Raw genomic sequence first — 12,956 nt, 5'->3', positions numbered from 1 at the left:
AATGTTATGTACAACATGCCCTGTTTTCATTTCTGAAAACAGACACATTTGTTTTCAGAAAAACTGCAACAAAGCTGCTTCAGGTGTTCTGAAACACCTAAAACACCTTAGTAAGTGTCTCACCCCTATTGAAGAAGTATCTTTTGAGCAAAAGATGCTTTTTGAGAATCGTTTGCCGGTGCCACTCACAATATGGCGGCGGTGTTAACGCCAGCGTTCGTCTACCTCCTCTCCGTCTATGTTGCCACTGTGCGGCGTCGTGTCGGACCTGCCCAACATTTCCTCAAACAGTCCACAAATGGTGGCCTGGCTTTAGCAAACTCCTCGCCATTGGTCCTCGCAGCTGCCGTCCCGACGCCTCGCCCTCTTCACAAGCGAAGTGATAACCAGAACGAAAGCAGAGATGTTTCGGAGCCAAGTGATACAGCTGTGAACTCTGTCGCGAATCGTTTCCGATTTGTTTTCCGGATTTTCAGACCCTTTGTGTTTTGTTTTGTTGTTTTTGTATTTTTTTTTTTTTTTGTATTTTTTTTTACCAATGTCTTCGCTGAGGTTTGTCTACTTGGACAGCGTGAATGAAGCAGCCTTGTTATAATTCTAGACCGTATGCCGAGAGAAAAGCGAGGTGGAAGAAAGAAAGAAACAACAATAGAAAAAAGAAAAAGGCTGTTTGGACCCGGAGGACGAAGCGCCTCGCTTCCGGACCTGTGAGGGGTATCTACACTCAACGTGACATTGATAACTGATAGGAGATAAAACCGAGGATAATCTGCGGCCGGGGATAGCCCCGACAATCTGCTGGCGTCGAAAAGAAGATAAATTAGTTTCCGTGGTGTGAATAAAACACTACACAGTGGCGACGCTGTCTCCAGGAAGAAAAAAGGAAGAAGAAAAAAGAAAACACCACGGTTCAGGTAACGTTGGCACAATCTATCTCTTCGTTTTAAAGAAAAGAAAGAAGAAGAAAAAACACTCCTACTGTGGTTTAGCAAACAGTCCTACAAATCTGACCAGATGCAACCCGGATGGAGAAGGACTGTGGGAAGCGGACAGGCTTTTCCTGGGATTGGGCTCCTTTGGGGAAGCCACTTGAGTAAGATGCTGAAGAACCATCGTGCATTTTTAATAGGGGACATTTATAATCACAAGTGGCTTCAAAGAGTCTAAATCATCTCTTGTGCTGCCAGTTGTTTATAAGAACAGCTTCAGCAGACTAGCTATTAAGAAGAGTTGAAAGCACATGGGTGCAATTAAAACTGAATTAGCTTCAACATCAGATGTGCTTTTCAAATAAGCAATGTTAGCATTTAAACATCAAAACGGACACATGGAGGAATGAAAGAATCATAAATTCCGATTAAAGCGCCACATACAAACTAATGTCTACATCTGGGCAGAAAATCTAAGCGTTTCCTGTTCCTTTTTTTTTTTTTTTTTTTGGTTAATGGTTTAGCTAAATGGATAACATCGCTGCCAGGCATTTTTTAGAGTGCATTCGTTTATTTATTTTATTTTATTTTATTTTATTTTTTTTACCAGAGTAAAAGTCACATGTCTTTCATTCTTTCCAGCAGGGCCACCAAAGCGTGTAAAATAAGGAGAAAGATCTGGGAAACATGGCAGTAGATCCTCCTTACTGAAAATAAACTGTATCACACTGATTTCTTTATTATTATTTTGTGTGTCTGTGTTTGGCTGAAATTATATATATATATATATATTTTTTTTTTCCAACTTGGCTATAGTTCTTAACTTTACGGCACATCTTACTTTATTCCAACAAAGAATCTGCTGCAGACTCACCTGTGGTCAGGATGTTGCCAAACGTTAAGTTGGCAGTGCAAAATATCAGGGAAACGTGTAACTGCAACCCTACTGCTAAATATATAAGGTTTCCCCCAGAAAACCTGCTAAGCCCGGTGGTTGGATGGCAGGGCAGTCATTCATCCAGCGGCCCGTCTTTTTGAGTTAAAAAATGTTTAAAGCTGACAGGAAATTTGAAAATATCACTTGATTATTATGCGTTATTAAAAGATTGGAAGATTAAAACCTGAGCACTAACTACAAAATCTTAAAAAAGCAAACACTTAAAAAAAAAAAAAAAAAAAACTTTCATAAATAAGCAATGATTAGCCTGGTGGGGGCACAAGTAAAGCCAGGTGGCCCGCCAGTCTTATAATACACTGGGGGAAACGCTGCCAGTTTTTCTGGATCTCTTATTTATTTATTTATTTTTTTCCATCATTGCGATTTTCTCATACCTTGTTTGTATTAGAGTCTTCTTAGCCACTAAAAATATACATCACATGGGTTCAGCACAGGTAGTTAATGTTATGCGTTATTAGGATGCAGAATCTGAAAGTGTAGCAATTGAAATGTGATATTTTCAAAGATACTGCCTCCACACTGTTTGTTCTAGTTGGGACCTTGCAGACACTGATAATGCGGTGACGATTGCTTTCCAATCTTGAGCTCCTACTTCACATGATGTTTAGTCCATAGTCCATTGGCATATAATGACCGGCGGAGCATTTGCTATTTCAACCATTCAGATTTGTCAACGTTCATCCATTTCAGGACAATGACTACAAAATCTGTTGTACATTACTATTATTTCATGATTGAACTTCTGGACATGAAGGCTAAGTACTTCTACTTGCATTAAGCTTAAAACACCAATCAAACCTTAGATGAAACAAGACTTGGAGCTATTACCAAACGCTGCAGGCTTTTAACATCTCTAATTGTATTTTTGTTTAAATGTGACTTTTCTTGCTTAAAGCTGATTAAATCACTTGCTCTACTGCTAAACTCAAATTCTACATAACAATTTTGGAAACTGTTTCTTCCTTACGCCACTCCTTTAACAATAAATCAACCATTCAAGCACCCAAACTCGGAGAAGTTGGTCCTCTTTCAGATACGATGACTTTCAAATAACTGTTTGTGTTTTGTTGTTTTTTTAAAGCTCTTAAACCACATTAATTGATAGCAAGAGAATGTAATCTGTTTCTAGCTTGTTCCACATAAGGTTAAAGTAATTCATAGTCCTTGACTTTTTAGCTGACAATTTAAAGATAACTATTTCTGTGTGTGTGTGTGTGTGTGTGTGTGTGTGTGTGTGTGTGTGTGTATTCCTGAAGTATGCACTGAATGTAAACAGTTGAATCCGTTTTAGTCATTGTTTCTCTCGCTGTCCCACTTTGAAGGATGAACCATCTAACCTTCAGTGAGCTATGTTGCCTGTTCTGCTGCCCACCGTGCCCCAGCAAGATCGCCTCCAAGCTGGCCTTCCTCCCTCCAGAGCCCACCTACAGCCTCATGTGCGACGAAAGCGGCGGCAGATGGACGCTGCACCTCTCGGAGCGGGCCGACTGGCAGTACTCGGCGCGAGAGAAGGACGCCATCGAGTGTTTCATGACGCGCACCTCCAGAGGGAACCGCATTGCCTGCATGTTTGTGCGCTGCTCACCCAACGCCCGCTACACTCTGTTGTTCTCCCACGGGAATGCGGTGGACCTGGGCCAAATGAGCAGTTTCTACATCGGTCTGGGCTCCAGGATCAACTGTAACGTCTTCTCCTACGACTACTCGGGCTACGGAGCCAGCTCTGGGAAACCTTCGGAGAAAAACCTGTATGCAGATGTGGATGCTGCATGGCACGCACTGCGATCACGGTAAGGAGGAGAATGAGCGAATGAAAGGGGGAAGAAATCCTAAAAACAGATATATATATATATATATATATATATATATATATATATATATTATTTTTATTTTTTAAGATATTAGCATGCTGTTAATTTGTCGCTAAAGCAGAACACCCACAACATATCTCTAGTTTTATAAATGGATGTACATATTAGGTTGTAACTTTTTTTTTTTTAAATTAAATATGCATTGCAACTAAATCAACACTGTGAGCGGAAAGGGAAGTGACAGATGCAGCTGAAACCAGATATTTGCCAACAGTGTAGAGACAGAGACTTTTTCTTGTTTTTTTAAATTCAACAATAATGAGGAACAGACTTCAGAGCCAGAGGTGTGTACATGCATTATGTCTGTATTTGGTAAGAGGTATCCTGTATGACATTTGATCAATCATTTTGCATATCCAAATTTCTCTCAGTGTTTTTCTGTAATTCTGGCCCATTCATACTTAAACCAGTTTGTACCCAATTTGACAGTAAGTTCTTGTTTTTTGTTTTGTTTTTTTCCAATTGGAAGGGCCATTTTTGCTTGAGCTGAAACTTTCTGGTTGATGTCTATGGATATTTCCACATATGGTTCCATCCTCATGATGCCATTGATTTTTTTTATTTTATTTTTTTTAATTCACCAGTCTCTTGCAAAACAAACCCATCAGATATCACAATGCAGTTAACCATGTTGGAATGGAATGATGTTCTCAGGCTTTGAAGCATCACTCCTTTTGTTCTTCTAAATGCAATCATGGCATATACTCTTCCATATTAGGCTCATCACACTGCAGCATTTGCCCCCCGAAAGGCCTTAACTCATAAGTCCATTTGCCATCTTAAAATCTGATTTTTGTTGTTGTTGTTGTTGTTTTTGAGGAAATGGCTTCTTCCTTCCTGGGTGACCTTTCAGCCCATGTTGGTACAGAACTCGTTTCACTGTGGACAATGACCATTTTACCAGCGTTAGCACCCAGACACATTCATCTCTGCCACACAGAACCCGTCTCCTTCCTGAACAGAATGATGGCTGCACTTTTCCATGGCTTTTATTACTGGACTATATTTGTTTGAACACATTAACAAGGGGCTTTCAGGCTTCTGGAAATTGTACATAAGGATGAATCGGACACTTGTACTGTTCCACAATTCTCTTCCTGATATCTTTGCTTATTATTATTATTTTATGTATATATGTAATAGGCTTGATGCCACAAAATGAAGCGGCATATTTGAGCCGTTTGAAAGCCTTTTGTCACTGACTAAGCTTTCAAGAATACATGCTATATAAACAGATATAGTAATTGCAGCTGTTTGTCAATGTTGCCTTTGACAGGTTTACATTGGAAGGATACAAATACAGGGATGGAGCTAAAAGGAAGTGATTAGGAGGGGGGGGGAAGGCTAATATGACACAAGTAGGAAGTTGTGGGAGACGTCTTCCCCTGAAAAATATGTCTTTAAAAAACAAACAGAGGAGGAGCAGGATGTGTGCCGAAGGAGCTGAGCGGAGGAAGGATTACGCAGACCATGCTCACGAATCCTGTTGTGGAAACTACAACAAACGGTTTGGTAGTGATGGCAAGATGCTCATGTGGGCGATTAATGAGGAGTGTGGTTTCTGTGATGTTGCGTTGCTCCGCGGCACGTAGGTGTAAGTGGATGTTCTGCCGAGGCTTCGTCTCTGTAGGCTTGCGAGTTATTCTACCCCAAATGGTTAAAAGTGTCTTTGCTCATTGTGAGCTTCTTAGTGATGATGATGATGCATAGTTTATCATCTTTTCGTTGGTGTACAGTACCGAGACCTTGGTTCTCACCAGACCACTTGTTTTTTTCCTGATTCATAGTTCATACAACCGTAACCCTACATAATGGATTCAGATGCATAGCACACTTCTTTACCTCCTCCTTCAGTATTTTTGGATATCCTTGCCGTTTTAGTTTGAACCTGACAGGAATCTAGCCCGTCTTGGTTGAAAATGCCAGATTTTGCATGTTTCCAAAGCTTTGTGATAAACAGGAAACCGCATGTATAAAAACGGTGAGAAAGGTCACAGTCTGCTATACGGTGCTGTGAAGGTGTTCAAAACCGCCCCACGCTTTGTCACATCTACAAACTTTCATCGTGTTATTAAATTATGTGATGAGTCAACACTTTGCAAAATCGCCTTTTGCTGCAGGTACAGCTTCAAAAGTGTTTTGAATTATGTCTGTAGCAGCTTCCATTGAACGTTTTACTCGTCTGTCCTGATGAACGGCATCCCCACAGAATGACGCTGGCGCCACCATGTATCATAGAGAGAGTCGTGTGCTCGGGGTGACTTGAAGTGCTCACTTGCTGCTGCATACGACACAAAAATACTACTGACACTGCAAATGTCTGTTCAGGTTCAGTCAGCCTCAAGTGGTTTATCGCCAGTGAGGGCAGATCTGGCTGCATCACTCAGTTGCAGTTCCTTCTCTCAGATAAGGCTTTTCTTCACCTAAGCTGTATTCATCTGTTTGTTTAACCTGAGGTCGCTCACTTCCTTCTGTCCGTGTTTGAGGATGTCTGCTTTTTGTCTTAAATCCTCTCGTCATCTCCTGCTTTTGTGCTTTGTAAGAGCAATTGTGACCACACTTAATGTTTAAGGGACGAGGGTCTCTGTATTACAGTAACACAAGTGTTGCGTGGACGGGCTGGGCTCCGACGGCTCGATTGATCCCAGTCGATGCTGGAAATCTGCTAATTTGTTGTTCTAGTAGTAAGTAAATTAGAAGGTTTAATGATGATTTATTTTTGGAAGGGTACAGATATTTGTGACGATTCCTAAGATCTGTGGGCAGATAGATGTTTTTTAATAAGTTATGGAGGCAAGGGCAGAGACGCGTTTGCTAAATTGGAAGGTAAAACTTCCACTCACCTGACGGAACAGGATGCAGAGCAGAGGATTCTGGGTGAGAATGTGTGTGTGTGTTCTTGTTTTTGTAGTCCCAAAGGGACCTTGTCTGACGTAATCATCAACCTTTTAAGCACTAGCAGTCCTTCTGGGGAGCCCAACCCAGTCCAGGGCATTATGGTTGGGGTGAAGTGGGAATTAATGTACGAGACGGATTATTGTTGGTCATTCTAACTGTTGAATACCAGACTTAGTTTAGCCTGGAGGGTCAGTGCAGCGACGCGTAAACATCAACTCTGCACGTTTGCATCAAAGTTTTTAAGCATTATTTGTTTCTACTGTAGAACTCCTGTTTACGTCGACTTCCTTTTTCAAGGTGATTCACTAAAACATTATGCACAGACGTTTCTCACTATAGAGATGCAAATGTCTCAACAGTAATGTCTGAGATTCCAGGAAAAAAAACAAAAAAACTGCCGCTTGTTTTTTCTGGCTGCATGCCTTTTGCCTCAGGTTTCCCAAAACGTTTTTGTCTCAGAATCAGATGACTATTCTTCGGCAAATAAAGAGCTGTACATAAAGAAGCAAGCAAGTTAAGCCTGAAACATGATCACAAATGGGCTGAAGACGAACCGGCTTTTCTGGTGATCAAACCGTCTGTCTCCATGGATGTTGAGTCATTTGGATTCTCGTGCTTAAACGCCGACTCCCTTTTGGGAGTTATGGGAGTTTTAAAGCTTTGTTGTCGTGAAAGCAGCTACTTGAAAGAGAAGCGAAAGTTAGGTTTGGTTCTGTGGCCCCTTTTCCCCCCTCAGCCCACCTTTTTGCTGACTCAAAAGATGGCCTTCCTCTCTCTTAAATGCGGCTTTTCACAAACGGGCCTTGAAAATCTGTCGGATCTGAGTAAATGGGGACCAAACTTTGGTGATCCACACAAATGAAGAAATCTATTATGCAAAAAAAAAAAAAAAATCTTAATGTGAACCGTTCAGTGCTTCAGTCGAGGTTGGATAATTAATTAATTAAAACTCGCCAGATCTACTTTGTTACTGTCATTACAGTCATAAAGCAACACTTCCTTCTTTTTTATCAAATGTTGCCCCATGGAACAGGGATATAGGCTGTTACTCAAGAAGCTACAGCCGGAGTGCATTGTGCATGCCCCCTGCCTTGTAGTCCCATGGTTGGTTTTTGCAGTGGAATGCGATGCCCTAGGCTTCTTGTGGTAAGGGTGACCTAAATAGGCTTACATGACAAGAGTGCATAGCTCTACTACAAAAGAGATAATTCAGATTTCAGTGTTCAGGAGTTGCTCCTCATCTTTGTGCTGAAGCCGATGCAGAACCTTTTCATCTGCATCACTCTTTCAAAGCAGCCTACTATTTTTTATTTTTTTTTCCCTCACCAGAACCACATTGTTTTTTGTGTTTTTCTCTTTGCATTTACAGTTGCAGAGAAAACGTTTCCAGTCTGACATTATGTAAATTATTTATACTTGGTCTGCTCATGTTCAGACCACTTCGCATTAACACTGCATCTTTTTTTTTTTTTCCCCAAACGATCCAACAGAGCAGGTAACCAAATGATGTCTATGTAAACGTTGTGGCCTCTGTCACTCAGCAACCATCTCTCTCTGTTTTACTACCTTGTCTGTGTCATTATTTCTCTCTTTGGTTGTTAGCGGTTGTCTCTCTCTCTCTCTCTCTCTCTATATATATATATATATATATATATATATATATATATATATATTGAAATTTATATGTCCCACAATTGTGCGTACTCTTGTTATTCATTTAGGGATTTTCCATTGCGGCGCTTCCTTGACCTGGGCTGGTGGTCGCTGCAACCACATCACGATAAACAGCCTGTCCGGTAAATTCATCCATCCCACCTTCCCTGTAAACGGATGTTTGTGAGAATTTCTCAGTCCCGACTAGTTGATCTCTGGCCAGCAACGGCAGCGCTGGCAGAAATAGGTAAACAGCAGAAGCAAAAGATCAATATTGTTTAAGCTCTATTCGCTCATTTAAACCCTATAATGGGCCAGGTCTCAAAATAACTGGGTAGATCAAAAGCGATGCCAACTCAGGGTTTTCAAGTGCTCACATTTTTCTTTTTCCATTTTTTTTTTTTTTTTTGTCTTCTTGAGCCCAACGTTAGCTAGTGATGAAAGCATCGCCTCTTCTAGCCCCCCTGGCACTTGCGGCCGGGTATTGAAAACAGAACTATGTAAGCACCGGTTTGGCAATCGAACCGGTCTGCTGGAAACACCCCTTTGTGTTTATAAGCATCAAAGAACAGCTGGTGTTCTCTCAGTTGTAGAGGAACTTTTGGGTCTTAAACGACTGAATCCTGATAAGTTTCATAGCAATTGGAAAACATGCGGTAATACGGATCTTTTTCCATTGCGTCTTTGCTGCGTCGGCTTATTTTATTTATGTTTAATAAAGAAGTTCAGTGTTGCTGTACTTCATCACTCAGCCATGATGCATTGACACATATGCATATGGTTACACCGGCTGGTCCATGCCATGTTTCTGTTGGTTTTATGTTGTTCCTGCTTAGCAAACCAGCTGTAACCTCAGCTTTCAATGCTGTGATCCAGCTCTGACATTAGTCTAGACAAAAAGGTACGAGGAGAAATCTTCACAAGAATTTTCACTGGCTGTCTGAAACGAACGACGATTCTTCAGTAACTTTTTTTTTTTCGTTGCTAATAACAGAATGGAAAGTATGCGAATAGCTATTCATGACCTTTTGCACACAGTACTTCTGTTTTTGTAATGAGGTGATATTTCTATGTACTGCCCATCTTCTAAGGCAAAGCAGACCTAATTTAGTTAGTTTATTTTTCTGTCTTGCTTTATTTGTTTGAAAAGGTTTCTAAAGTGATTTCCTCTGCAGTAGAAAAGCCATCCATGTAACTATGCGTCAACAAGATCCAGGGAGCTTAAATAGTCGTAAAGTCTGGACAAGTTTGGAATTTTTCATGTCTGAAAAAAGTATGAAAAATGTGACTCGCCAGATGTGTTTCCTTCTTCCATTATTTGAAAGATAAAAACCAAAGTTTCTGGAATATAAACATTACACAACATTGACTTATTTTTAGTTGGGATCCTCCAAGTTAAATTTACAACGTTCAAAATTTTTGCCTGACTCAGTGTTTCGCTTTTCAGTTATTGAGGGGTGTGAGGGATTTAAAAAAAAAAAAAAAAAAAAAAATCCGAAACTGAATTTGTAGTTCTTAATCGGTTTAGACTTGGACACAAAAAAAAAGCATGGACGCTTATTTATTGGAGCCTTTTCACCAAAATTAAGTCATCACAAATGACACAGAAAAAAGATAATTAATCTGTACATTTTGGTCCAAAAGCTGAAAATGCAGAGAAATGGTCCTTTACCACGTTGATAACTTCATTGTTGTTGTTGTTTTTTTTTTTTTATGCCGAGTTTGGAACATATTTGTAATAAAATTTGCAGAGGGAAATTTTTTTTTACTGAGCTGACCAGAATGTCAAAAAAAAAAAAAAAAACCTTTTAGATTATGTCCATTCCATCAAAGCTTTTCCCGCCTGGCCGCACATCTTGCCTGTATCCCTCACGGGTGTCGAGCGAAATGAAAGCAGCCCATTCAAGCATGTCAAAACTCTCGTCACATGACAGAAACAACCACCTGTCACTTTGATGACGCCTTCATCAGTTTAGCAGAGCCGGAGGCGACGCTACCGACTCCTGCTGTAGTTCCACCGCAGAGGATGAGGCACTCCCTTCACCTGAGCAGGTGATGTCCTCACTGTGTGAGTCAGCAGGTCGGCTTTGTCACACCGACAGGCCAAGGGGAAAAACGAGGTTGGCAAAACTTTGTTCTTACTTGCGTTGTTCAACCCACGGCTTGGTTTTAGTCTTTTTTTTTTTTTTATTGTCGTTTGTTTTATTTAGAAAGATCATTAGGAAACTTCATATGACTTTTCCCACCATGTTCGATTCTCTGAGCGTGTCCTTTCCAAACTCTAAATGGCTCTGTGTAGCATTTTCTTCCCCCTCTGTGGAGGAGGCAGAGCAGCAGTCAATCCTGCTTGTCTAATATCGAGCAGTAGCCTGGCAACAGATTTGCAATAAGCTTTCAGACCGAGCACTTCCCTCTCTACCGAGGTTTGTGAAAACAAACGAGGAAAACTGGCTTCCTGGTCAATAGGTCTATCGATCCTAATGGAAACGCTATCCATCTTTTCAGCCCTTCCAAAAACAAAAAAACAACAAAAAAAAAACACTGTGGAGGAATTTCCAGGTCTTGCATTTGCAGGGTGGCAACCTAATATTTATAGGAGTGTTTCTGACCCGAAAGAATGCAGTCATGAGTGAGATGACGCCTGCACCAATCTCTTGGGTGGAGTTCAACGTCTCACCTGACTGGACGCAACATGGTGTAATAAAATGCTATTGGCTCATCATTTTGTACTTTGAGTCTTAACTTGTTGTCCACCTGATAGCCGCTTAGAAGTAGAAATGGCCACAAACAAGAACAAAAACCAACCGTGTTGAAAGGTTTTTGGTTCATCAAGCATTTCCACGGAGAATCCCCCTGCTGCATCACAGATGGTGTTGTAATGTGTTTAAAAAAAAAAGAAAAAAAAGTGCTGCATATGTTGAAGACTCTTGCAGTGTGTATTAGTCATGTAGTGCTGCTTGGGAGTTTTGCTCTCGAGTGGCTCACGAGGTGGGCAGTCGAGAGGCAGCGCGATCTAGAGAGGAGAGTGGGATGAGGGGAGGATGGGATGCATAAAAGATTGGATTTGTGTCTGGAGACTGAATCGATGACGGTTCGGGGGAGGAGGGTTGTAAACCAGGAAGCGTGGCTGACTTCGGCCTGCGGAGATCTATTTCGGCTGAAGTGCGACAGAGTAAATTGCGGACTACGCACAGGCACGTCTGTTATTATGGTCCTCGTGTGGAGCTCCCTGACTGAGCACAAAACACGACAGCAGATCGCTTAAAGGGGAGGTTCAATATTCGGGGGTTTGTGTTGCTGTCGTCGAGTGAGACACTCGGGCCTGCTCCAGATAATGACATTGGTCTTTTAAAGATGGAGGTGTCAACACACAGCACCTGGGAACAGCCGTCCCTGGTCCTCCGTCCTCTTTTACACGACTGCCGGTTTTAATTTAGCCACTTTATTGATATTGCATAAATGTCACATGGTTGTAAGATTTGTGTTATGTTGACGTGTTTATAGTGTTAATATGTGAAGATCTAGGCTGCCTTGTAAGGCTATACTTCAACCCTACACTAATAAAGAGGCCTACAGTCCATCTATAAAGAGGCGTGAGTGTTATTAATTTAGGGATTTTTTTTAATGGTTCGTTTGCACTGCTCTCTTTCTACGGTGGATTTTTTTATTTAACAAGTTATTAGCCGTAAAGGACGGCGTAATTTATATACAGTCTAATAAATATTCTATCAGCTATGAAACAACATTTGGAGTGACGTGAGCTAACCCAGCCTTCACTCTGCAGTCACTCTCCCCAATGCCGTGCCAGTATTCTCGCCACTATTTATACCCCGATGAGCACCTGACACAAACTGTAAACAGTTCATATATTCACGCTAATGATTGTCTGCTGTCCACACTGACTCTCTGAGTTGCCATACTTTTTTATCTTAATTGAGACTCTGAACTTCAGCTGTTTACGCTCGCCAGTGGCAGACAAACGTTATTGCTGTTTGTTTCTTTTTTTAAGGCGAAGACAATAATGCGTTACAGCAGCTCAACATGTCATCTGTCCTCGCCGTTCCATGTTACCCAACATTATGAATTACGCTCGCGTGTCAGTGGAGGCTGTAGTGTGGAGCCTGTAATGTTAGAGGCCCAGTGTTTAATAACAGAGCGGAGCTGAGGTTTGTCCTGGCTGTGCTCAACAGTTTACTTTGCGTTATTCAGCCGCGCAGCAATAGAGACAGTGATGCAGTGTTCCCAAAGTAGGTTCCAGCCCGTCAGCTGACTGCTTGCTACAGTGGGTCACGTTAGACATAATCAGCTGTGGAATGTCTTCTCTCTCTTTTTTTTTACATTTTTCCACCCTCCCAATTTATCCCTTGCCCTCAAACTAGGATCAGTGTCTTTCTTCTTTTCTATTTCTCTCTTTCTTTGTTTTTTTCTTTGTGCTTAGTCACAAGACTGCAGGGATGGTGTAGAAGCAGCGCTGCATCACGCAACTGTGTCTTGGTTTTAAAAGAATGTCCATTCAGATTTTTCTGAAATGCAAGCCAGTTGTAATGGGTCTTGACCGGAGTGCTGCAATGACAAAAAAAAAAAAAAAAAAAAAAAAAAAAAAAAAAAAAAAAAAAAGAAAAAATAAAAAAAAAAAAAAAAAAACCA

At 41.1% G+C, this 12,956-nt stretch overlaps 1 protein-coding gene across 1 annotated transcript in view; it reads left to right on the top strand.

Moving 5' to 3' along the window:
- Window positions 1–234: 234 nt before the first annotated feature.
- abhd17b (abhydrolase domain containing 17B, depalmitoylase) overlaps window positions 235–12,956 on the top strand; it is an 18,474-nt gene continuing 5,752 nt past the window's right edge. Inside the window, exons 1-2 of the mRNA XM_015057997.1 lie at window positions 235–914; window positions 3,210–3,677. Of these exons, the coding sequence (XP_014913483.1) occupies window positions 3,211–3,677 (467 nt within the window). The 5' untranslated portion in view covers window positions 235–914; window position 3,210. The remainder of the gene's footprint in view (window positions 915–3,209; window positions 3,678–12,956) is intronic.

Source organism: Poecilia latipinna, unplaced genomic scaffold (assembly GCF_001443285.1).
Source record: "Poecilia latipinna isolate Pla-1442-1.1 unplaced genomic scaffold, P_latipinna-1.0 Scaffold1507, whole genome shotgun sequence".
NCBI lineage: Eukaryota > Metazoa > Chordata > Actinopteri > Cyprinodontiformes > Poeciliidae > Poecilia > Poecilia latipinna.
This window is presented reverse-complemented; position numbering and strand designations above follow the sequence as displayed.